The 25358-nt window shown below is 41.5% G+C and overlaps 2 protein-coding genes across 4 annotated transcripts in view; one reads left to right on the top strand and one right to left on the bottom strand.

Annotated features, from left to right (window-relative positions):
* Positions 1-4636, bottom strand: part of MCOLN3 (mucolipin TRP cation channel 3) — a 32726-nt gene extending 28090 nt beyond the window's left edge. Inside the window, exon 1 of the mRNA XM_058716769.1 lies at positions 4361-4636. Coding sequence (XP_058572752.1) covers positions 4361-4588 — 228 coding nt within the window. The 5' untranslated portion in view covers positions 4589-4636. The remainder of the gene's footprint in view (positions 1-4360) is intronic.
* Positions 4637-8056: 3420 nt separating this feature from the next.
* The window catches only part of DNAI3 (dynein axonemal intermediate chain 3), a 95282-nt gene continuing 77980 nt past the window's right edge, over positions 8057-25358 (top strand). Inside the window, exon 1 of one of the 3 annotated variants that reach the window (XM_058716768.1) lies at positions 8057-8183. The gene's annotated coding sequence lies outside the window, so the exon portion shown is untranslated. Of the gene's footprint in view, positions 8184-20208; positions 20421-25358 lie in introns of those variants that run through there. The other 2 variants (XM_058716767.1, XM_058716766.1) reach the window with 2 other exon arrangements.

Genomic DNA, 25358 nt, shown 5'->3' with positions numbered 1-25358 from the left:
GAGATAAAGGTCTTCCCAAACAAACAAAAACTGAAGGAATTTGTCACCACGAAACCAGCCCTACAAGAGATCCTAAGGGGGATCCTGTGAGACAAAGTACCAGAGACATCACTACAAGCATAAAACATACAGACATCACAATGACTCTAAACCCGTATCTTTCTATAATAACACTGAATGTAAATGGATTAAATGCGCCAAACAAAAGACATAGAGTATCAGAATGGATAAAAAAACAAGACCCATCTATTTGCTGTCTACAAGAGACTCATTTTAGATCTGAGGACACCTTTAGATTGAGAGTGAGGGGATGGAGAACTATTTATCATGCTACTGGAAGCCAAAAGAAAGCTGGAGTAGCCATACTTATATCAGACAAACTAGACTTTAAATTAAAGGCTGTAACAAGAGATGAAGAAGGGCATTATATAATAATTACAGGGTCTATCCATCAGGAAGAGCTAACAATTATAAATGTCTATTTATAGACATTTGGTGGAGCAGGCTCCACCAAAAGTCTGCTAGAACTGATACATGAATTCAGCAAAGTTGCAGGATACAAAATCAATGTACAGAAATCAGTTGCATTCTTATACACTAACAATGAAGCAACAGAAAGACAAATAAAGAAACTGATCCCATTCACAATTGCACCAAGAAGCATAAAATACCTAGGAATAAATCTAACCAAAGATGTAAAAGATCTGTATGCTGAAAACTATAGAAAGCTTATGCAGGTAATTGAAGAAGATATAAAGAAATGGAAAGACATTCCCTGCTCATGGATTGGAAGAATAAATATTGTCAAAATGTCAATACTGCCCAAAGCTATCTACACATTCAATGCAATCCCAATCAAAATTGCACCAGCATTCTTCTTGAAACTAGAACAAGCAATCCTAAAATTCATATGGAACCACAAAAGGCCCCGAATAGCCAAAGTAATTTTGAAGAAGAAGACCAAAGCAGGAGGCATCACAATCCCAGACTTTAGCCTCTACTACAAAGCTGTCATCATCAAGACAGCATGGTATTGGCATAAAAACAGACACATAGACCAGTGGAATAGAATGGAAACCGCAGAACTAGACCCACAAACGTATGGCCAACTCATCTTTGACAAAGCAGGAAAGAACATCCAATGGAAAAAAGACAGTCTCTTTAACAAATGGTGCTGGGAGAACTGGACAGCAACATGCAGAAGGTTGAAACTAGACCACTTTCTCACACCATTCACAAAAATAAACTCAAAATGGATAAAGGACCTGAATGTGAGACAGGAAACCATCAAAACCTTAGAGGAGAAAGCAGGAAAAGACCTCTCTGACCTCAGCCGTAGCAATCTCTTACTCGGCACATCCCCAAAGGCAAGGGAATTAAAAGCAAAAGTGAATTACTGGGACCTTAAGAAGATAAAAAGCTTCTGCACAGCAAAGGAAACAACCAACAAAACTAAAAGGCAACCAACGGAATGGGAAAAGATATTTGCAAATGACACATCGGACAAAGGGCTAGTATCCAATATCTATAAAGAGCTCATCAAACTCCACACCCGAAAAACAAATAACCCAGTGAAGAAATGGGCAGAAAACATGAATAGACACTTCTCTAAAGAAGACATCCGGATGGCCAACAGGCACATACAAAGATGTTCAACGTCGCTCCTTATCAGGGAAATACAAATCAAAACCACACTCAGATACCACCTCACGCCAGTCAGAGTGGCCAAAATGAAGAAATCAGGAGACTATAGATGCTGGCGAGGATGTGGAGAAACGGGAACCCTCTTGCACTGTTGGTGGGAATGCGAATTGGTGCAGCCGCTCTGGAAAGCAGTGTGGAGGTTCCTCAGAAAATTAAAAATAGACCTACCCTATGACCCAGCAATAGCACTGCTAGGAATTTACCCAAGGGATACAGGAGTACTGATGCATAGGGGCACTTGTACCCCAGTGTTTATAGCAGCACTCTCAACAATAGCCAAATTATGGAAAGAGCCTAAATGTCCATCAACTGATGAATGGATAAAGAAATTGTGGTTTATAGACACAATGGAATACTACGTGGCAATGAGAAAGAATGAAATATGGCCTTTTGTAGCAACGTGGATGGAACTGGAGAGTGTGATGCTAAGTGAAATAAGCCATACAGAGAAAGACAGATACCATATGGTTTCACTCTTATGTGGATCCTGAGAAACGTAACAGAAACCCATGGGGGAGGGGAAGGAAAAAAAAAAAAAAGAGGTTAGAGTGGGAGAGAGCCAAAGCATAAGAGACTGTTAAAAACTGAGAACAAACTGAGGGTTGATGGGGGGTGGGAGGGAGGGCAGGGTGGGTGATGGGTATCGAGGAGGGCACCTTTTGGGATGAGCACTGGGTGTTGTATGGAAACCAATTTGACAGTAAATTTCATATATTAAAAAAGAAAAAAAAAAGAAAAGAAAAAAGTAAAAAAAAAAAAAAAAAAAAAAAAAGAACGTCCCTAAATGCCTTTTATATGTGTATTACTAACAGGCTTAACATCTTAAACCATTGGTCAATTTTCCTCTTGGGCGCCCTAGGAAACAGGATGGTTAGATGAGCTCCCTAAAAGATTTAGGAGTAATTAAGAACACAAGTCTTAGAATAAAACCTGAGTTGAATCTCAGCTCTCCTCTTCTAGTTTCCTGACTATGACAATTTTACTTCAGGAAGCCTCAATATTCTCATCCGTGACATAGGGATACCACTACTTACCTCTGACTTAAGAATTGAACATGATGATGCTTAGCCCCCAATATAGCAAACACTCAAGTGGTAACAATCATACTAAGTAGAAGATATTCATGTTCATCTGACACAGGCTTTTTCCTCTACTTATCAGAAACAACACAGATAAAAATTTTCACTATTGTGATGCACTGTATTATCACCTGGAAGAATTTCAATTCCAACTTGCCAAATATTATATGGAGAATTGAACACCCATTTTGATGGTGACATATTAGAGAGAGCAAGCACCTGCCTCTAAACTCTTGATTCTGCCACTGACTAGTCATGTGGCTTTTTAAAAACTCTATAAACATCAGTTTCCTCTTCGGTAAAATGAAGGATGCTAGTTTTTATCCAATAGGAGTGTTATTATAATTAAATGAAATAATGTCCTGGGAGAGAGTAGTCACTCAAATGTTAGTTTCATTTACATAACACAAGTGTGAGAAATTTAGGCAAAAATTCTACCAACTTCATATGATTGTAGAAATCCCCTTAGCTTCTAACCTTAAGCATTTGTGCCCAACAATCAGTTAAGATTAGTCATTTCAGGGCTTTAAAGTTTTTTTTCCTTGAATACTTGTTATTTATTTACATATGCATTTTTTTCACCAAGTTAAGTATTAGTAAAAATAAACCTATCACATCTATTTTTCCTGTTAATATCTGCTTTTAATTTTGCTCTTTTGCTTTTAAGGAGAGATCATTACTCTTACGAGTAGGAAAATATATCTTCACAAGAGTAAATCATAACCAGTATATATAAAGAATTGCAGGGGCGCCTGGGTGGCTCAGTCGGTTGAGCATCCGACTTCGGCTCGGGTCATGATCTCACGGTCTGTGAGTTCGAGCCCTGCGTCAGGCTCTGTGCCGACAGCTCAGAGCCTGGAGCCTGTTTCGGATTCTGTGTCTCCCTTTCTCTCTGACCCTCCCCCATTCATGCTCTGTCTCTCTCTGTCTCAAAAAAATAAATAAACGTCTAAAAAAAAAAAAAGAATTGCATAATATGGTTTTCCCCAAAAATGTCAACAGAAGACGAGGAAATGAGATTCAAACTCTGCTAAATTGAAGTCTCATATTTCACTGTGTATGCCACTCATTTTTAGTTAACTCCACATTTTTCCACATTGCTCAGTGTTGGGGTTCCCATGATCACAGGGTTCCCATGATCACAGGGCTGTGAGAATCCAGATACTTGCCTTAACAGAAACCTTTGAAATTTCTGAAAAGAGAGAAATCCCCAGGATACTAACTAGGAGGGTAAAGAATCCTCTGGTTGGGCAACAGCTAGTTTTAATGGATGATTTAAAAACCTCCAGCTTCTCTATTGGAAACCGAATATTAAAATCTTCTTTTCCTAAAAACTGATTCCATTTTGTGACCAAAATTGTAATTTAATGAAAGATGAGAAGGAAAATAATTAAGGAAAAAAAAAACCCCAAAGTCTTCTTTCACAAATATTGAAGGGAGAAGGGTTTAAGATTGTATGTTTCCTAATTTATTGTTCTCCATTATACATACAGTTCAAAGTTATGAAAAACCACTGTCCATGCTCCTTTTTGTTACTAAAAGAGGCCTTCCCTAAACTCATGATTTGAGATGCTTACCTGTATAGTCACCATCGCAATTTTTAGAATTTGTATGCCAAGCTTCCATGGTTTTCTACCACGAGCCCAGAACTTCTCACAAGGATTCATGAAAAAAAATTTGAGTTTTCGCCTCATCTGGTCTTCTAACAGAAGCTCCTCAGAGGGCGATGTATGCTGGTTAAAAGTGCAGCGATTTTCCTCTTCTTGAGAGCTGCAGCTACTGATTACAACCTCAGGATTTGCCATCTCTAGGGAGAGGAAAAAAAAACTATTTACATTCTATAAGTAAAGGTATAAATTTATATTCTTTGCTATCACAGGATAGTTGAAGAAGCCCAAACAAAAGATCTGGTTTCAAATAAGCACCATTGTTCTAAAGGGCACTTTAGATATTTACAGAATCAATTAGAATTTTGTTTCAATTACTAAGTAAATTTTCACCTGGTTGAAAGTTACTGCCCTCAAGGGCTACTCCTATTAGTAAATGATTGTATGTACATGTATATATGTACGTATACACTTTCTGCCTCATTCCGTGACAGAGGTAGTTAGAACAGGGTGACCTGCAAGCCTATGTAATGGTTTTAGAAGGTAGGTGGACCCTGAAATAACAGGCAAAATTTTGTTATATATGAAGATATGGCCATTTTTCCTGCAGTGATACTTTAAAAAAATTTTTTTTAATGCTTATTTTTGAGAGAGAGAGAGAGAGAGAAAGAGACAGTGTGAGTGGTGAAGTGCAGACAGAGAGCGAGACGGAGAATCTGAAGCAGGCTCCAGGCTCTGAGCTGTCAGGACAGAGCCTGACGTGGGGCTTGAACTCGTGAAGCGCGAGATGATGACCTGAGCCGAAGTCAGACGCTCAATCAACTGAGCCACCCAGGCACCCCTGTGCAGTGATACTTAACGTTTCACCATATTATCAAAATAAGTTTAAAACCGGAGTTAAAGGTAGCAAGATGTGGTGCAGAGAACTAAAACCGTGTTTGGTGTCTAAAATCGGTTCTACGACTTGACACCTCTGTGACCTTAGATAAGTCACTCAGCCTCTCTGAGCCTCAGTTTTCTCTTCTGCAAAATAGTAATAACAATACCTACCATCATGTATTCTGATTAAATACAACTGCAAATAAAGCCCTAGCAGTGGTTCCAACACTGAGCAAGCAGCCTCACTCTCCCTATGGCCCAAACAGCCAGGTCAGCTTCCTGAACAGGCAACAAGATTCTTAAGGGGCAATGGAGGCTCAGGAAACTTACCTGTTCTACGAAGGGGAATGCAGGAGCTTAATTTAAGTCCAAATCGCAATCAGCCATATCACTTGCATTTGACTTTTATTGAGGGCCTTATATATATGTAGCACATTTTACTTTTCAAAGTACCTCGTATCTATTATCTCTTTTATCTCTTTGAAACTAGATGGGGCTAATTTTACTGTCTTTGTAGTCAGCATTTCCAATCCAAAATGACAAAGATATCACTCCAGAAGCAGGGGCTTATTTTGGATTTTCACTCCGACCAATAATATTATGGAAACCTGTTCAAAATAAAATACCCCCAACCACCTGGCAAAGTAGAGTTCTTCCATGTAGAAGAGAAAGGCTGGCTCTGTGTGATGCTGTTACAGTGACTTCTGCTCAGAGATCAAGGTGGGGGAGGGATTAAACCAAACTATAGTAATACAACCTCTAACAAGTCACTGTTTAGGTATTACACTGCTTTCCAAATATAGAATCCCACAGTTGATTCTGATTCAAACATTCTTAGCAAACCCAACAGCTCCAAATAATAGATATTGGCTATAAAAACTAGCCACAGGAAAGCTTTTTAAAATCTTGATTAATAAAAAGATTAACAAGAAGACTGATGAGTCAGTAAAGCATAAAACCTATTTACAATGGCATAAAAATAGCATATGCAATACCTTCACAATGCAATAATTATGATCGAACTCATTCATGTATGGTTCTTACGTCTTAAAATGCCTGTCAAAGTATGAGTAGGGAAACTCTCAGGTAAAGACGTAGGGGAGAGAAAAAAAGCTATTAATCCCTTAAGATTTTCATTCAAGAACATTTTATTTCCTTCTTCAAAAACCAGCAGAGACTTCATCAATGGGACTTAAAAGGAACATGATTTTATGTTCATCACAACTCTCACGTGACTAACCATTAGTAATGAAGCAGGTAATAATAGTGCATGTTGGTAAATTACAGACTTGAGGACACACTAAGCCCTTTCTATTTTGATACAGGGAAAAGTAAACTTTAAAGTAGACACACGCCGTGTAACAGCAACCCACAGGAACAAAGAGAAAATGAGACAACGGCAATCAATTTATGGCACCAAGCTGTCCCGGAAGCAAGGAATTTCATTCACAAGGACTGGCCGCTACACTTGCTGCAAACGTTGGCTTTCCCAAAGTCACACAAGCCCTTCCTGGGGTGCACTTTAAAAACTGCCAGGTGTCCGGACCCCGAGGCGCCGAAGGAGTGCCCGCCAACCACCCTTCACAGCCACCCGGGGGCGCCGCGCAGGATGCGGGGTAGGTGGAGACGCCCGGCAGGAGAGAGCCTATCCGCGGTATCAGACGCGCTCTTACAATCTACAAACTGACACACAGAGGCTGTTTATTCACGGAGATGAGACGCTTAACTGGATTCAGCTGCAGAAAATGAGAGAAAACCAGCGAATATGTGTGAATAGTAAAAACCTCGATTGACAAAGGAACGCAACGTCATTTCTTCAGAAGCGCTGTCTCACTCCATCAGACTCAAAACTCCTCTCTTCACCCCTGCCACCCCCGCAGTAGCGTCCCCGCTGACCTTGCGCTGGGAGGTGCAGCCGCAGCCCGCCCTCCTCCCCGGCCTCCGCGCCACCAGCAACTTCGGACGGCCCAGCTTGGCTGGAGGCCGCTTTCGCCCCGCGCAGGGGTCCCGGCTGAGCACCCCCATTTCCATCCGCCCCCCACGCCGCTAGTTACGTGGCGTCGAGTCACGAGACGCTGGCTGCGCAACTTCTGGACCATCTCTGAGCCCCCGGCCGCCCCCCAGACGGCAAACCCCTCCCCAGCTCTTCCAGGGCAAGACTCTGGCCGCAGGTGGCTTCAGCTCTCAGGGTCCCTGCCTCAGGCTTCCGGGTGGGCGAAGGCCTGGACGGGGTTGCGCGGCAGAGCCTCCCGCCCGCGCAGCTGGGGTGCGGGCTGACCCCAGCCAGGGGCCCCCGACCTACCCCACTGACCTTGGGCAGGCTGCCTAGCGGGCGCTGTGCGGAACCGCTGCAGCTCGCACCCCGCTCCCACCTTCGTCCCTTCCATGGCGCCGACGTCCGGGGGTCCTGACCCTCTCGCAGTGTGTCACCGACGGCTCCCAACATCGCGGTCCCTCACTGCACTCCGTGGGCTCCGTTCCCACGACACCTGATGCCTCCGGGCGGTGCCGGGCTCGACTCACCTGGGGAGGAGGGGGGGGTGGCGCTGCCAGCGGGTCAGGCAGGGGGGTGTCAGGTCTTCTTCGCTGCAGGGGGAGCGGCAGGTTCGCGCGCCGCTCTAGAAGCCTCCGAAGCTCTGCTTAACCCGGTCCAACTGGAGCCCGGAGGCCGTGAGTCGCCGGCGGTGGCATCCTCCTCGCCGCCGCTTTGACTCGTGACCCTCCTCCCCTTTGTCCCACTCCTTTCCACGCCCTTTCTGGGTAGTCTTTCAGCGGGCCAGGTGGTGCGAAGGAGGCCTCCGAACGAGCCCGGCGCGGTCCGGGTCTCCGGCACCCTTTCACGCCCCTCCCGGTTCCTGTAAACAACCCGCATAGCCCTACTCGTTTTTCTCCAGTGCTCAGGGGTTTCGGCGAGGTAGGTGCAAAAAATTGCGTGGGCTCCGGGCTTCCGACCGCAAAGGGGCCTCCCCTCCTGGCCGAAGGCTCTCACACGCTTGTGGGGGGTAGACCTGAGGATGGGTGTAAAGGGCCTGGCTGCGGGTGAGTGCTCAGTGCTCTCCAGCAGCCGTCCATTCTGAGGACTGCAAACGGGGGAAATCGTGAAATTTGTAAGACTTTTCAAGCCTGAGCCTTTTACCCTCTCTAGGCCTTCCAGCTTTGCAGAATTGCTTGTAAGCAATTAATTAGACTCCACTAGGCTGGGTGCTGGGGACAGAAAGAGCCCTGGAAAGCTCTTAGAAGAAATAAAAGCTGGACTCTGGACATACTTGAGGTAGTGATGAAGATTGCGTGGCCAAACATTAGCCAGACTGCTAAACCTCCTAAGCTCAGCTGTGCCTAGGATTACATTTTTTTGTAAAATCCAGTTTTAGCAAGAACCTTGCCAAGTCAGTTTAACCAACACCCCCGCCCCCAATATCTGATCATCTTCAGTATGTAATTGTGTTCCTCACCCTCCATCAGCCCCCATGAAGTCTGGTCACCCTGGCCGTTTTCAGCGAGAGTCCTGTTAGGTGGGTTTAGCCAAAACTCCCCTGATCTTGTTTTCTCTTGGTAATTTTCCATTCACTGACCCCTGTCCTGCTCCTGGGCTATCAATTCCCACTTGCCCATGCTGTATTACCAGTTCAGCCTCATCTCTCTTTCCCCACTGTAAAATCCCATTGCAGGGGTCCCTGTAACTATCAGGCTGGTCCTACATAAAGTCTGCCTTACCATGTTTATAAAGTGTCATCCAATCTTTTTTTCTTTAAAAGTAGATCTTCCACTATAACCTCTTTCTTCACGAATTCTTTTTAAAAATTAAACCTAAGTTTACTTGTCAGAAAGAGATCAGGAACTTTGATTAATTTTAAATACAACCACATCAGGTTCGTTTGTTTGTTTGTTTGTTTTTTGCTATGGATAAATTTGTAAAAGTCACTGAATATCCATAACCGATAATTACCCCAAATTATATCAAGAGCTGTCAGATCTTTTAATACATTTTATAAAACCTTTCTTCAAATTCTAAACCAGTTTGCATTGATAATTTATAAACAGAAATATCTTTTCTTGCAATGGAGTACAAGAATTTTATGCTGCTCATAAACCTGAATCCCAGGTGCTGTGAACAAGATAGATATTCAAAAGTGCCCAATTGGCACACTTGATTCTCAAGTGCAATTTGGAAAATATAATTTAATCTCTAATGTCTTGTATGCCTTCACATGATTTAACACTATCTCCTTACCATAACAGTGAAGTCTTCATAACAGTGGGAGTTTGAAATGCCTGATTGTTCAGGAACAATCTCAACTTTGGAGAGGTTCACAGGCATAAATGATGACCCTCGCTTAACCCTAGTTGGAGCTGAGTTAAGTAAACTGAAGAAAGTTGAGTCAGACAAATGGGGGCCCACATTCCCTTTTATACGATTTACTGACTGTGGGGAATTAACGGAGTCTCTCCACCTCCCTATTTCCTTCTATGTATAATCTGTCAGATGAAAGGAATGATACATTTTAATTAATAGTATACATATAAAGCACATAATACTTTGCCTGTCATATTTTATGTGCCTGTAACTATTGATCTGTTTTTATATTTTTGGAAGATCTAAATTAATGAAATGATCAACCACGTTCATGGATTGCAAGACTCAATATTATTAATATAATTCTCACCAAATTCATTTATAGTTTCAACCCAATCCCAATCAAAATTCCAAAAAGCTGTTTTGTAGAAATTGATAAGCTGATTCTAAAATTAACATGTAAACACAAAGAGCCAAGAATAACCACAGCAATTTTTTAAAAAATGTTTATTTATTTTGAGAGAGAGAGAGCGCGCGCACACACAAGCCGGGGGAGGGGCAGAGAGAGAGGGAGAGAGCAAGGATCTTAAGCAGGTCCCACTCTGTCAGTGTGGAGCCCCATACGGGACTCAATCTCATGAACTGTGGGATCATGTCGTGAGCCAAAATCAAGAGTCACATGCTTAACCGACTGAGCCACCCAGGTGCCCCTAACCACAGCAACTTTTAAAAATAAGGACAAAATTGGAGAACTTGCCTCACCTGATTTTAAGATTTATTATAAAGCTATATAAGCAAGACAGTTTGGTATTCATAAAAAGAGACATATAGAGTCTATGGACATATAGAATATACATAGACAATGGAACAGATGAAAGAATCCAGAAATAGATCCACACATATATATGATCAATTTATTTTTCTCCCCTTTTCTCTTTTGCTTTTTTAATGTGAAATTAGTATTTCACTTATTTTGTACTCGGTTATGTCTCCCGTTTTTTTTATTGTTGAGGTACAGTTGACACACAATGTTGTTATTAGTTTCGCCATACAATTCTACACCATAACACCATAACAATTCTACAATTCTATTCATTACTCAGTGCTCACCATGATAAGTGTAGTCACCGTCTGTCAGCAGACAATGTTATTACAATATTATTGACTATTTTCCCTATGCTGTACTGTTTTTCTCTGTGTACGGTCATTTGATTTTTGACAAAGGGGCCAAAACAATGTAGAGGGGAAAATTAAACCTCAACAATCAACATAATAATATTATTGACTCAAAGGAATGTACTGACATCAAATCAAAAGGAAGACAGGAGGGGCACCTGGGTGGCTCAGTCGGTTAAGCGGCCGACTTTGGCTCAGGTCATGATCTCGCAGTCAGTGAGTTCAAGCCCCGCGTCGGGCTCTGTGCTGACAGCTCAGAGCCTGGAGCCTGTTTCAGGTTCTGTGTCTCCCTCTCTCTCTGACTCTCCCCCTTTCGTGCTCTGTCTCTATCTCAAAAATAAATAAACGTTAAAAAAAATTTTTTTTTTTTTTTTTAGGGGCGCCTGGGTGGCGCAGTCGGTTAAGCGTCCGACTTCAGCCAGGTCACGATCTCGCGGTCCGTGAGTTCGAGCCCCGCGTCAGGCTCTGGGCCGATGGCTCGGAGCCTGGAGCCTGTTTCCGATTCTGTGTCTCCCTCTCTCTCTGCCCCTCCCCCGTTCATGCTCTGTCTCTCTCTGTCCCAAAAATAAATAAAAAATGTTGAAAAAAAAAAATTTAAAAAAAAAATAAAAAAATAAAAAAAATTTTTTTTTTAATTAAAAAAAAAAGGAAGACAGGAAATGCTGACGTGTACAGTCAAAGATGAAGGTCAACATTTCTGGAAAGCATGACAAGAGCACGTTAGACGGCAGCAGTTAAGATCTAATCCATCTTGCTTGTTATTGTTGTCATGTTATAAGCATGTGTTCCTGGCCTTACTGGTGAGTACTTGTTGCAAATAAAATAAACATTAATATGTTTATGTACATAGAATACATTGTGCTAATCCTATGGATGGTATTTCAAGAAATACCAAGTTTTGTAAGAAAAATAACTCCCTAAGTTGGTAATGTCAACATATTTCTTTTTCTTTCTTTTTTTTTTTTTCATGTATGTGGTTGATCTTGCTAGGAGATCCAAATATTACATTATTCGAATATAGTCCAATCATGTTTGCTGCAATTTGTGTTAGAATATGTACTAAAAGATATAGTTCTTTGTAAAACAGACAAAATATTTTCACTGCTGAAAAAGTAAATGAGTTTATATAAAGCAACGTATGCCCTAATGCCCAACTGGGTAATGCTTTTGGAAGCGCTTCATAAAACTAAACCAACATTGGGGTGCCTGGGCGCCTCAGTCGGGTTGAGTATTGGATTCTTGATTTCGGCTTAGGTCATGATCCCAGTGTCGTGGGATAGAGCCCCACTTCGGCTCCGTGCTGAATGTGGAGCCTGCGTAAGATTCTCTCTCTCTCTGCCCCTCTTCTCCTCCCCACCCCTCCCTCTGTAAACACACACACACACACACACACACACACACACAAAACAAAAAAACTAAACCAACATCACAGAATGAGAGAAAATTTTCCTTATCTGGAATATTTGTCACAAAACAAAGATCAAATCTGTTGGATAAGACAATATTTTATGTGTTTTAAATTATCATTTGAAGAATAACTTTTTAAGTGTTAATTTTTTATTTTTAAAAATGGTTTTTTATTTAGTGGTGCCTGGGTGGCTCATTTCGTTAAGTATCTGACTTCGGCTCAGGTCATGATCTTGCAGTTCGTGATTTTGAGCCCCGTGTCGGGCTCTGTGCTGACAGCTCAGAGCCTGGAGCCTGCCTCGGATTCTGTGTCTCCCTCTTTCTCTGCGCCTCCCCTACTTGCACTCTGTCTCTCTCTCTCTCTCTGTCTCTCTCTCTCTCAAAAATAAACATTAAAAAAATTTAAAAACAATGATATTTATTTAGAATTTATTTTGCATTAATGCTTTCTTTTTTTAATGACTTCTTTAATGAAATGTCTGTAATAAGTAGTGATCATTGCTGCATGTAATTGAAATACCCAATCTTGTCCAATATTATTAATAATAATAAACCTTATACCATGCTTTTATTATCTTTTTTTTTTTAATGCTTAGTTTTGAGAGAGAGAGAGAGAGAGAGAGAGCAGGGGAGGGGCAGAGAGCAAAGGAGACAGAGAACCCCAAGCAGGATCCACACCATCAGCATAGAATCTGTCTCAGGGCTCGAACCCACAAACCATGAGATCATGACCTAAGCCAAAATCAAGACTCCACTGTTTTTATTTTTATTTTTATTTTTTAAAGTTTATTTATTTTTGAGACAGAGAGAGACAGAGCATGAATTGGGGAGGGTCAGAGAGAGAGGGAGACACCGAATCTGAAATAGGCTCCAGGCTCTGAGCTGTTAGCACAGGACCTGACACGGGGCTCAAAATCACGAACTGCAAGATCATGACCTGAGCCAAAGTCAGACGCTCAACGGACTGAACCACCCAGGCGCCCCTATTATTATATTTTTTTAAAACGGAAAGAAAGCTCTGGAACTTTTAGTATAACCCTATCACAGGAAAATGATTCATTGTTCATTATTATGGTTACTCATTATATTTCAAAAACATGTACATAAAGTGTTAGGAAAAATACAAAATAACATGATTTCAGGAATTTCATTTTTGTGTTGTTCCTGAATCCCACAGGTTAATATCTGTTGGGAATTGGGAAACATTACCACAGTAACTAATGAATACCTACAGTTTTCTTGGCATCTGATGGATAAAAGAGAGCTTTTTCACATCTTTATCTTCTTACTGTCTCCAAAATCCTGTTTCAAGGTATCAGAGTCCAGGTGAAGTTCTCAGGTAGCATGAGTGTTAAGTCACACATATGTCAACCCCAAATATTTTTCACCTTTCTCTTAGTATCTTTATATACTCATCTTTCCCCCTTAATTCCTTCTCTTCTTTTAAAATTAAAATGTTTACTTATCAACACATATATTCAACAATCTTCTATATTCTTTTTTCTAATTTTTTAAAAATGTTTATTATTGAGGGGCGCCTGGGTGGCTTGGTCAGTTAAGCGTCTGACTTCGGCTCAGGTCATGATCTCACGGTCCATGAGTTCGAGCCCCGCGTCGGGCCCTGTGCTGACAGCTCAGAGCCTGGAGCCTGTTTCAGATTCTGTGTCTCCCTCTGTCTCTGGCCCTCCCCTGTTCATGCTCTGTCTCTCTCTGTCTCAAAAATAAATAAACGTTAAAAAAAATTTAATGTTTATTATTGAGAGAGAGACAGAGCATGAGTGGGGGAGGGACAGAGAGAGAGGGAGACACAGAATCTGAAGCAGGCTCCAGGCTCTGAGCTGTCAGCACAGAGCCTGATGTGGGGCTTGAACTCACAGACCACGAGATCATGACCGGAGCCGAAGTCAGACGCTGACTGACTGAGCCACCCAGGCGCCCCAACAATCTTGTACATTCTAATAAGAATATTAGGTCCTATGGATAGAAATATGAACAAAACATAGTTCCTGCTCTTAAAGATCTTACAGTCTAGAAGATTTTTTAATTTTAAGAAAACTGCAAATAAATACAGAAAAGCACAACAAATAATAAAAATACTCACGGCCCCCAAATTCAACAAATTTTACAGGTCATTTGATTTATTTCCAGTCTTTCTATTTTACAAGAAATAAAACATTATAAAGTTAACCATCCCTCCCCAAGTGTAACCTTCTGTCACGAATTGGTATAAATCACCGCCATAGTTATTTTCTCATATACACATACCTGTAATAAATAGAAATCACTCCTGTGTGTTTTTGTTCCCAAAGATGGCATTGCTCTGTATGTAGTCTGCAACGTTTACCTCACCATTTTGGTTCCAAGCTATGTCCATGCAAGTTTGTTTATTTTAGCAGCTTTGTGGTAATTTATTGACTAAATAAAAACAGTATCCATTTCCCACCTAAAGGACATTTAGGTTATTTCTATCTTTGGCCATTACACCGAAATTCTGAAGTAAACATCGATGTACCATTTCCTCATTCACGTATGTAAGAGTTCCTCTAGGGTAAATATCCAGGAGTAGAATTGCTAGATGATAGGCTATGTACATTCTCAGCTTTAATAGATATTTTCAAATTATTCTCCAAAGTAGCTGTTCCAAATAATTTATTGAATATTATATGGTATATCTTCTTATTTATTTATTTATTTTAAAAATTTATTTTTCAGAGAAACAGAATGCACGGGCACACATACATGAGTAGGGAGGGACAGAGACAAGGAAAGAACCTTTTTTGTTTTAAAGTTTATGTATTTATTTTAAGAGGGACAGAGACAGCATGAGTGGGGGAGGGGCAGAGAGAGAGAGGGATAGAGAGAGAGAATCCCAAGCAGGCTCTGAACTGTCAGTGTGGAGCCCGATGTGGGGCTCAAACCCACGAAGCCATGATTTCATGACCTGAGCTGAAACCAAGACTCAGACGTTCAACCCACAGAGCCACCCAGGCACCCAGGGAGAGAGAGAATCCTAAGCAGACTCCCTGCCCAGCACACAGCCTACAAAGAACTTGATCTCACTCACAACTGTGAGATCATGACTTGAGCTGAAATCAAGAGTTGGACACTCAGTCAATTGCGCTTCCAACTCTTGATTTTGGCTCAGGTCATGGTCCCAGGGTCAGGTCGTGGGATTGAGTACCTCTGTCCAGCTCCATGCTGTGCATGGAGATTCTCTCTCTCTCTGTCTCTCTCTCTTCCTCTGCCCCTCTCCCCTGCTCATGTGTTCTCTATCTCAAAAAAATAAAATAAAATAAATAAAATAATTTAAAAAAATGAAAATATCCTCAATCCTATTTTTAAAACAAGGGAGAGAGTTGGACGCTTAACCGACTGAGCTACCCAGGTGCCCCATATGTGGTGTATCTTCTATATGCCAGGCAGAAATTCAGGCATTGGGGATGCTGCAGTAAAAAAGACAAAAAAAATTCTGCCCTTGTAAGTTTACATTTGAGTGGACAAAAGCAGTCAATGACCATAATTAGTACATTATAGAGTGTGTTACAAGGTGATAGATGCTGTGGGAAAAAAATAAATCAGAGAGACAGTGAGGAATGTTGAGAAGATGCCATTTCAGATAGCGTGGAGATAGACCTCATTGAGAAGTTAACATTTTCGCGACAAACTTGAAAGACACCTACTTTAAGTATTCCAGCAGAGGGAACAGTCAACGTAAAGCAGACGTGTGCCTGGTATGTTTGGGTAACCCCAAGAAGGCCAGTGTGTCTGCAGCAGTGTGAACCACAGAGAGGACTGGTGGGAAATGAGGCCAGTCGCAGGGGCTGGGTTATGCTGGACCACAACTGTAGGCCATTGTGAGGACTTTGGCTTTCACGTAGCGTGAAATGGGAGCCATTGGAGGGTTTCAAGCAGACGACTGGCATGTTTTGTCATGTGTTTTAAAGGTGTATCCCTCTGGCTGCAATGTTAAAAATATATCCAAAAGGATGAGAGATGAAAGCAAAGGAGTCAAGGACAACTCTTGGGTTTTGCCTGCACAGCCATAAAGATGGAATTGCCATCAACTGAGGTGAAGCAGACTGCAGGACGAGCAGCTCGGTGGGGAGAAAATAGGAGTGCGTTTTGAACATGTGCCTGAGATGTCTACTAAGCGCTTCTCAGACTATCAGTTGGAGGCTACTTGATTTGGTTGGAATCCCAGCAGTTTCAGGTTCAAACAAGGACCCCTTCCTTCCCTCCCACCCTCTCTCCCTCCCAGGCACACTGATGCAGGAAAAAAAAAATAATGACTCCTATTCATGGTCTTCAACCCCTAGTTTCTGAGCTCTTTTTAAAAAATTCTTAAAAAGGGGTGGGAGGGTCATTCACTAAAATAACAATTAGCAAAGAGCCACCTTGTATCTAATTTGTCAGATTACCCTTCAGTAAATCCAATCTGAAACTTATCAAAATGAACTTAAATAATCAGAGAAGTATTTTCAGCTACAAATTCTTGACTCATTACATTTTTACTCAACTAGTAAGACTGAAACTAATTTTTTGTTGTTTATTTTTTTATTTTTGAGACAGAGAGAGACAGAGCATGAATGGGGGAGGGCCAGAGAGAGAGGGAGACACAGAATCTGAAACAGGCTCCAGGCTCTGAGCTGTCAGCACAGAGCCCAATGCGGGGCTCAAACTCACGGACCGCGAGATCATGACCTGAGCCGAAGTTGGACGCTTAACTGACTGAGCCACCCAGGCACCCCTGAAACTAATTTTTAAATATCTTCACATTTTAGGCAAATTTAATTCAGCATCTCCTGGAGAGCATATCCGTGTTCACTAGTCACCATAAGAATGCTTCATTTCTGAGCACTCCCATGAAAGAACAGATATTCAGTCAGTCATTTGTAATTTAAACTTGTAAAATGAAGAAATTACTAAACATTTTCCACTTAATTTCTAACTTTCTGGGTATCATGAGTTATGACTCATTCCTCCAATGGTCATCCCCTTAGGGTATCTCTAAAGAAAACATGACAAAAAGGCTTGATGTCTCATCCAAATCACAAGGTTATGATCTTTACTTCCTTAAATTTGACTGCAAAGGATTATGAATTTTTTTTTTAAGCAAAGGAAATTTTTTGGAAGAATGCAAAGACACTTTTGTTAGATCAGCCTGATAGTCTTTTGTTAGATAGCTTTTTCTAGATTTGTTCTCAAGAATAATCAAATAATTCAACGTATATTTTATGTTGCCATGCTAAACAATAGAGATATAAAGGAATGAGATACTATCCCTACCCTGAAATCCAGTGGTGGTGGGGGGGAATCCATATAAACAAGTCATACTTGCTATAATGGAAAAACAGAGAAAAGAGTGACTCATTCTGTTGGGTGCCTGGATGGCTTTCCAGAGAAGGTGATATTTGAGTTGGGTCTTGAAAAATAAATAGGCGTTTACCAGGTAATCAAGATGAAGAAAGGCACTACAGATTGAGGTAGAGATAGAAGTAGAGGTGTGGGATGAATGGATGCACAGTTATTAAAGGGCGTGGCATATGGGGGGAGCAGTAGAGAGCCCCCTGCCTCTCATCGTGGGACAAATCCCTGGGCCTGGGCAGCAGTATGCTAGTGGCTATGGAAACCCACAAGACGAGCGTGTCCCAGCTGCCCGGGGCTTCTCTGAGTTTATTCAACTTCATGTCAATTTTAGTTAATAGTAATTTTAGACATTTTCCCCAGTTTTGTTGAAATGTGACTGACATACAGCATTGAATAGAGATTTTAGACATTTTAAAAATGAAAAAAAGGGCACCTAGCTGGCTGAGTCAGAAGAGCATGAGACTCTTGATCTCGGGGTTGTGAATTCAAGTCCCATGTTGGGTGTAGAGATTATTTACATAAATAAAAAAATAAGCATGAAAATAAACATGAATATATTTGTGAAGAATACAAAAAGTTCATGCATTCTTTATATGAAACAAATACATCCCGATTTCAGAAGTCTGTTTCAAGCTGTAACTCTTATCATCAGCCTATCATCATCAAACCCTGTGGTTTCAGGCCCCTTGGTTCTGAGGGGTTTCACTTGAGAAGCACTGGACTAAAACATGGGTCGAACAGAAGAGAGAGACAGGAAATGAGGTTAGAAAAATAACTCATTATCTCCTAGATATCTTTAAAGCATCTTTCAGGACTATATTTGTAGTGGGTTTCATATGCCAAATTGAGAATATTTAGGCAAGGTGATGTCAAGATTGAATCTCTGTTGTAGAACACCGTGGCAACTTGGCAAATCAATTTGAGAGGAGGAAACAGAACAAATCAAGAGACTACTACTACCATCTAGGTGAGAAATGGGGCCTTCCTGAGATATGGCAGAGGCAGTGAGGATGGCTAAGAAGAGACTATTTGAGAGATAATTTAGGAAAGGAAAATGACAGGACTTAGTGACATGTTTACTGTTGGGTACTGGGAGTCAGGAGTGATTCTCAGATTTCTAGCTTCGCAAACCCATGAACAATGGATACTATTACCTAAGGTAGAAAATAGAGGGGAAAAGTTTCCAAAAGTACCTCAAAGATATCTGAAAGACAATGAGTTGACTTTTGCCTCTGCTAAATTGTGATGCCTGTGGCACAGAAATTATTCATTTAATATCTTGATCTAGCAACTATTAAACACCATGAACTAAGCTACGTATGTATTTTAAAATGTCCAGTAGGTAGTGGAAAATCAGGTCTGAAAGAAATTTAAAAGATGTATGAGGCTGAAAATACAGAAATGAAAGCCACTGATGTGCTTTGCAGGATGGCAAAAGCTAAGGGGACCAGATATGCCAACAGGAGAGTACAGAGTAAGAAAAGAAGACTCACCCTGAGCCCAAGGAAAAGTAATCTTTCAGTGTCAGGGTGTAGAAGAGCCTGGGGAAAGGTTGTCACAATGTCAACATGATAAGTCTTCCTCCTAGTTTTTAAAAATGATTTCCTTAGTAAAATTTATTAGCATTTCACAAAACAAATTCTTCAGAAATTTGGAAGAATATATATGATCTTTCTACACACCGTGTGAAGTCATAGGATCATTTTCTCAAATGTCACGAATCTGTACGCCTCTTCTCAATTAAATATTTTCATTTAAATTGGATGTAAAAAATTAATTGGGGGCACCTGGGAGGCTCAGTCAGTTAAGCCTCCGACTCTTGATTTGGGCTCAGGTCATGATCTCATGGTTCATGGGTTTGAGCCCCACGTGGAGGTGTGTGCTGACAGTGTGGAGCCTGCTTGGGATTCCCTGTCTCCTCTCTCTCTGCCCCTCCCACACTCACATATGGATGTGAACTTTCTCTCAAAATAAATAAACATTTTTTTTTAAAGAGTATTTTTTAAAGAAATCAATTTGGACTAATTACTGTAGTCAATTGTATTACTTTATTAAATTCTGCCAGCTTACAAATTAGGCAGTTTTAATTATTTTTTAAAGATAAGAGGGAAACAACGTTCAGGGAGATGAACTTCACTGTGTGAATCCCGTAGGACCCATAACCACAGATAAAATGAACCTTAGAGTTACTAAGAGATTTAATCTTCTCCCCCTGAGACTTCCAGTATGAGTCAAACTATACAAAAACTATTTGGCAAGAGGAAAGTGTAACACATCAGAATTCTGGGACACTCACGACACCCGATCCAGCCAGATTTTATCTTTCACATTGGAATCTAGGGCAGATTCCTGGGACGGCTACCCCGACCCAACCGCCCCAACCGCCGATGGGGGAAGCCGAGCTGTCCTAAGGGGGTTGGAGCCCTCAATCTTCCTCCCAGCCTTCACTCCCTGCTGCTAGAGATCACACCCTAGACGGATTCATCTTTGGGTACTGTTGCACCTGGTGAGGGCAAGGCTGTCCGTCCTGGGGTCGAGCCAAGCCACCACCCTCTATACAAGCACCCACATTGCACAACTCCTTCCTTGCCAGTGGAAAACTGAGCTGGCCCTAGTTCAAGATACATGACGTCCACATTACGGCAACCAATCACAAGTCTGCTCTTAAGGAGCGGGCCAGGGAGCGACACTGTATTGGTGGTGGTGTCTTGTCAATCTCAGCAGAGGCACCGCGTCTTTCTCTTAGCAACGGATGTGTCATAGCAACAGCTTGCCGGGAGCTGCTGTTTGTGCTCTTGGGACTTGGCTTTTCTGAGAGGAGAGTCAAACTTCCATCTCCAGCTCCCAAAGGAGCTTTCTCCAGGGTACTGCAAAGAGGCTTTTTCCCCTTCAGTTTAGCAGTATCAGGTAAGGGACTCTGATGGGAAATCAGGCTTTCCCATCTGAATGGGAAAGGAGGCGTGGAAAACAAGTATTTTACTCACTCTTCCCTGGGCTTTTGGAACACTCGCTGGGCCAGTGATGTGCTTGATGCAGTAAAGACTGCAAAAAACTACAAAACGTTCCCTGATTTCAGAGAACTTCCAGCCTAACCAGGAGACAAAAATGGCAGTGAGAGAGCAGGTAACGACACTCTAAGAACTGTGGGGGCGGGTACTAGGGCTGTTCACAGGTAGTATATCACATTGTCTAGCACATTGCAGCGCAATGCTAGGAGCTCAATAAATGATGGCTGGCTGGCTGGCTGGGTGGGTGGATGGATAGATAGATAGATAGATAGATAGATAGATAGATAAAAAGGAAAAAAGCATGATTCTGGCACAGAGATGAAAGTAGAAAAGATTAGCATGGGCTGACGTAGTTAGAGAAGTGACTTCAGGACTATTACAAATAGGCTAGAGTAGATGAAGAGTAAAGAAGATGAATGGGAGAACATTAACTCTTTGAAAGTAAGGGCCTTGTCAGATTCCTCTTATGACCTCCCGTGCCTAATTGCTGCTCAATAATTTCTCCCTCCTTCTCCATGGTGTATGTTGCTTGCTGAATGAATTCACAGCAATCTTTCAGGAAGCTCTGAGTTTGAGGCCTTCTGCATTTGTGGAGGCTTGGCATAATTACATAGAATGTGATTAGAAAGTGTCAGGGAGAGGTGCCTGGGTGGCTCAGTCAGTCAACTGACTCTTGATTTCATCTCAGATCATGATCTCAAGGTTGGTGGGTTCAAGCCCAGCTTCCAGCTCCTCGCTGACAGTGCGGAGCCTGTGTGGGAGTCTTTTTCCCTCCCTCTCTCTGCCCCTCCCTGACTTGTACTCTCTGTCTCTCTCAAAATAAACTAAAAAAAAAAAAAAAAAAAAAAAGTGCCAGGGGAAACGAGATTCTTTCAGCCTGAGTGAGAAAGCTGGGGAGGCTTCAGAGAGAAGGTCACACTGGAGTTGAGACTTGAAGAATGAGTAGGATTTAAGCAGAGAAATGTATGCATGGTGGGGAGCAGGAGGAGTGAAGAGGGAAAGGGGTCCCCAGAGAGGAAGATGGGAAGGTATGGGGGCTATTTGGAGGACATGAGTAATCCTGTGAGTAGAAACTGGAAGGAGGATGTGGTGAGGCAGGCTGTGAAGGGGGTTGCAGGTGATGTGTACAAGTTTAGATTTGATCCTGCTTTGCAAAGCCTTATCTGCAGACCACTAGTGCAAGACTACTTCATAGTCATGTTTAAAAGTCAGAGTCCTAGGCTCACCCCAACCTGCAGAATCACTGTAGGTCCAGAAAATTTGCTTTTTTAATGAGCTCCATTTCTACACTCCTGGAGGAGGATGCCACTGTGGACAGTTGGGACCCACATTGTATTCTGCAGTACACAGGGAAGTGACTGGTTATGATCTGTGTTTTAGAAAGAGAGCTCTTAAGACCTGCCCTGAGAATAACTGTTCTGGCTGAAACAGAGGCATTGAAGCAAGTGAAATGTTCCTAATCTGTGGGAGGAGGGGAATCTGTGGATTAAAAATAAATTACCTATTTACTAACCACTTATTGAAAAGTATGCGGTTGGTAACAAACCATAGCAGTATTGGCATGACATGTGACTTTGTCACCAAAAGAAATTACGGCTCTTTTCGTATTGTATTATGGATGTTACAGATGTATTACTTATGCTCATCCCTTCTTCAAAGTCAAGGTAGTAATTAGAACCACTGCTAGATCTTATTATTTAATGTGTTAATGAAGAAGCACATGAGTTATTATATCATAATTTTAAAAATAGTTTTATAACTGTCTCCCTTGTAATCTCATGTTTTTGTTTGAAGCATAGGCGTCCCCAAGCTGCCAAAGGGGTTGATGGCACAAATTAGTTAGGAACTACTGGTATGAAAGGACACGTGGAAGGCCTGAACCGGAGGAGGCCGTGGCGAGGAGGGCATAGAATTCAGGAGAAATTTGGCCTGAACCAGAGGAGGCCGTGGCGAGGAGGGCATAGAATTCAGGAGAAATTTCAAAGGCAGAAGTGATGGGAGAGTGTCTACTTAAGTAAATATCCAGTCTTGGAAAGAGGTAGAAGTAAGCTGGAAGGACAGAACAAGAGTACTAGACCAATGGGAAACACTGTAGGAACAGTTACGTCTGGAGGGTGGAAGTTGTGAACTTGTCAGAAGATGGTGATGAGCCTAGGAGAACCTTAAAGCTAAGTCAGGGTCTTGGTGGAGACTGACCAAGAAGCAGCAGTTCTTGGAGACATTTACCAGCCTCCCAAGATGCTAGTCTTGGATCTCATTCTAAATCCCTTTAAAAAGGGGGGCAGGGGGAGGCATATGATGAGCTTACAAATAGTTTGGGAAGAGAAAAGAGGACGATGACCACCCAGATAAGGTCAGCTAATTGCTAATTGAAGTATACCTGGGGAAGTAATACTTTCTAAGGTGTGAGAAGGTGCCAGTGCTACAGGTCTTCTCAGAATTAAAGATCTCACAGCTGGGAGCAAGCCACACATACATACAGGTGACAAAAGAGAACGTGTAAACAAGTGTATGTGTCTCAGCAGAACAGAAAGAAGAAAGGAAGCTTAATAACTGTTCAAATCGCTGCGTTATATCATTTGTAATTTGCCACTTATCTCTTCATCTGCGGTAGTTATCTTCCTGAATAATAGAAGCATCATAAAAAGATACAGTCGGGGCACCTGGGTGGCTCGGTCGGTTGAGTGTCCGACTTCGGCTCAGGTCATGATCTCACGGTCCGTGAGTTCGAGCCCCGCGTCGGGCTCTGTGCTGACAGCTCAGAGCCTGGAGCCTGTTTCCGATTCTGTGTCTCCCTCTCTCTCTGCCCCTCCCCTGTTCATGCTCTGTCTCTCTCTGTCTCAAAAATAAATAAACGTTAAAAAAAAATTAAAAAAAAAAAAGATACAGTCGTGAACAAGTCTTGAAAGTTAGTTGGAACCATGTCCTAGACCGCTTTGAATGCAAGGCTCCTCTGAGTCAGTAAAGCACCATCACAGGTTTTCAGCTATCACCCAGGGGACTTACCCAGTACTTGCTTGCCACTCCCTAATGCCTTTGCTGTTAACCTGGAAGGTAGGAAATGTGTCCTTGGGGCACTTGGCTGGCTGCCTCAGTCTCTAGAGCATGTGACTCTTGATCTTGGGGTTGTGAGTTCGAGCCCCATGTTGGGTGTGGAGATTACTTAAAAGTGAAATCTTAAAAAAAAAAAAAGAAGGAAAAGAAGCAAAATGATATTCTGGGATGGGTGAATTAATTTACAAAGCATATAAGCAGTTTTAATATCAAAAATATTTAAATGGAACGATTAAATATTTATAAGTATTATAGTTTACAAGTTCTGTTTTGAAATTCTGTCAGCTATAGTGGCTTTGAAACCAAATGTGATACAGGCTACTGGAGTAGGTGAATCTTTTATTTTAGGAATAGATGAAGGATCTCTTCTGTATCTCTCAACAAGAATTAAATGTGGTGAGCATTTCAGAGTCACCTTAACAAAGTAATATCTGTATTGAAAAATTCTTATGACCTTTTAGTAGTCAATTTAATGTGAAAAGCTGGAAAATATAATATAGCATATTCACTCCATGAAATATGCAATTTTATGAAAAAGTTCTTAGTAAGACCTGCTGTAATTTTAAAGTAACATCTTTTCTGGAGGGCGCCTGTGTGGCTCAGTTGGTTAAACGCTGGCTTCAGCTCAGGTCATGATCTCATGGTTTACGAGTTCAAGCCCTACGTTGGGCTCTGTGCTGACAGCTCAGAGCCTGGAGCCTGCTTCAGATTCTGTGTTTCCCTCTCTCTCTGCCTCTCCCCCACTCCTGCTGTCTCTCTCACTCTCAAAAATAAACATTAAAAATATATTTTTAAAAAAAAAATTTTTTAATTTGCCAGATATTCTTTTAATGAGAACTAGAAAAGACCACATTTTTTTTGCAAACTGCCTTTTTTTTAAACAAATGATTGCTTTTGATTACAAATACTGTGTAAGATAATGCCTTCTTTTGCAAAACCAAAAATACAGGAAAAAATTTTAAGCATGTGATTTGCCCAAGATATTTGGAAGGGAAAAAAAGCCTGATTTTTTTTCCGGTATGAAAAAAAAAATCAGTATACCCTAACCTTTCAAGGAATAAGTTCAAAGATATGACTCGACTGGAGACAAAGAAAGAGAGAAGAGACAGAGACCATCTTATAACTGCTTTAAATACCTTCTAATAATTATTCTTATGTTACCTTTCCTTTCTGGAATTCGTATCTTCAAAAAAGAGTTGAATTTAAAATATTTCTAATGAGGGGCGCCTGGGTGGCTCGGTCGGTTAGGCATCCAACTTCAGCTCAGGTCATGGTCTCACAGTCCGTGGGTTCGAGCCCCGCGTCAGGCTCTGTGCTGACCGCTCAGAGCCTGGAGCCTGTTTCAGATTCTGTGTCTCCCTCTCTCTCTGCCCCTCCCCTGTTCATGCTCTGTCTCTCTCTGTCTCAAAAATAAGTAAACGTTAAAAAAATTTTAAAAATTAAATATTTCTAATGAACTGATTAATGGGGGAAAAGAAAATGCATACTGAACACATATGTAGAAACTTTACCAGAAACAATTATGCATATCAGACACTAACTTTAAAAAGATACAAAAAAGGTGAGAAAAACCTGAATTACAGAAAAGAAAATCAAATATAATGAAAAACTAGAATAAAAATTAGCAAATACACACACAAAATATATACACATACAGCAGCACTATGTGTTGATTCACAAAGGGAAAAGCAGTGGTTCAAGAGCACTCAACATGGCTTGTCAGATAAAGAAACACACACAAGCTCAGGTGCCCACACACAAAACAAAAACCCGGTACAACAGT

The sequence above is a fragment of the Neofelis nebulosa genome, chromosome 2, assembly GCF_028018385.1.
Source record: "Neofelis nebulosa isolate mNeoNeb1 chromosome 2, mNeoNeb1.pri, whole genome shotgun sequence".
Taxonomy (NCBI): Eukaryota; Metazoa; Chordata; class Mammalia; order Carnivora; family Felidae; genus Neofelis; species Neofelis nebulosa.
The sequence above is the reverse complement of the archived record's forward strand: the minus strand, read 5'-3'. Positions and strand labels throughout refer to the sequence as shown.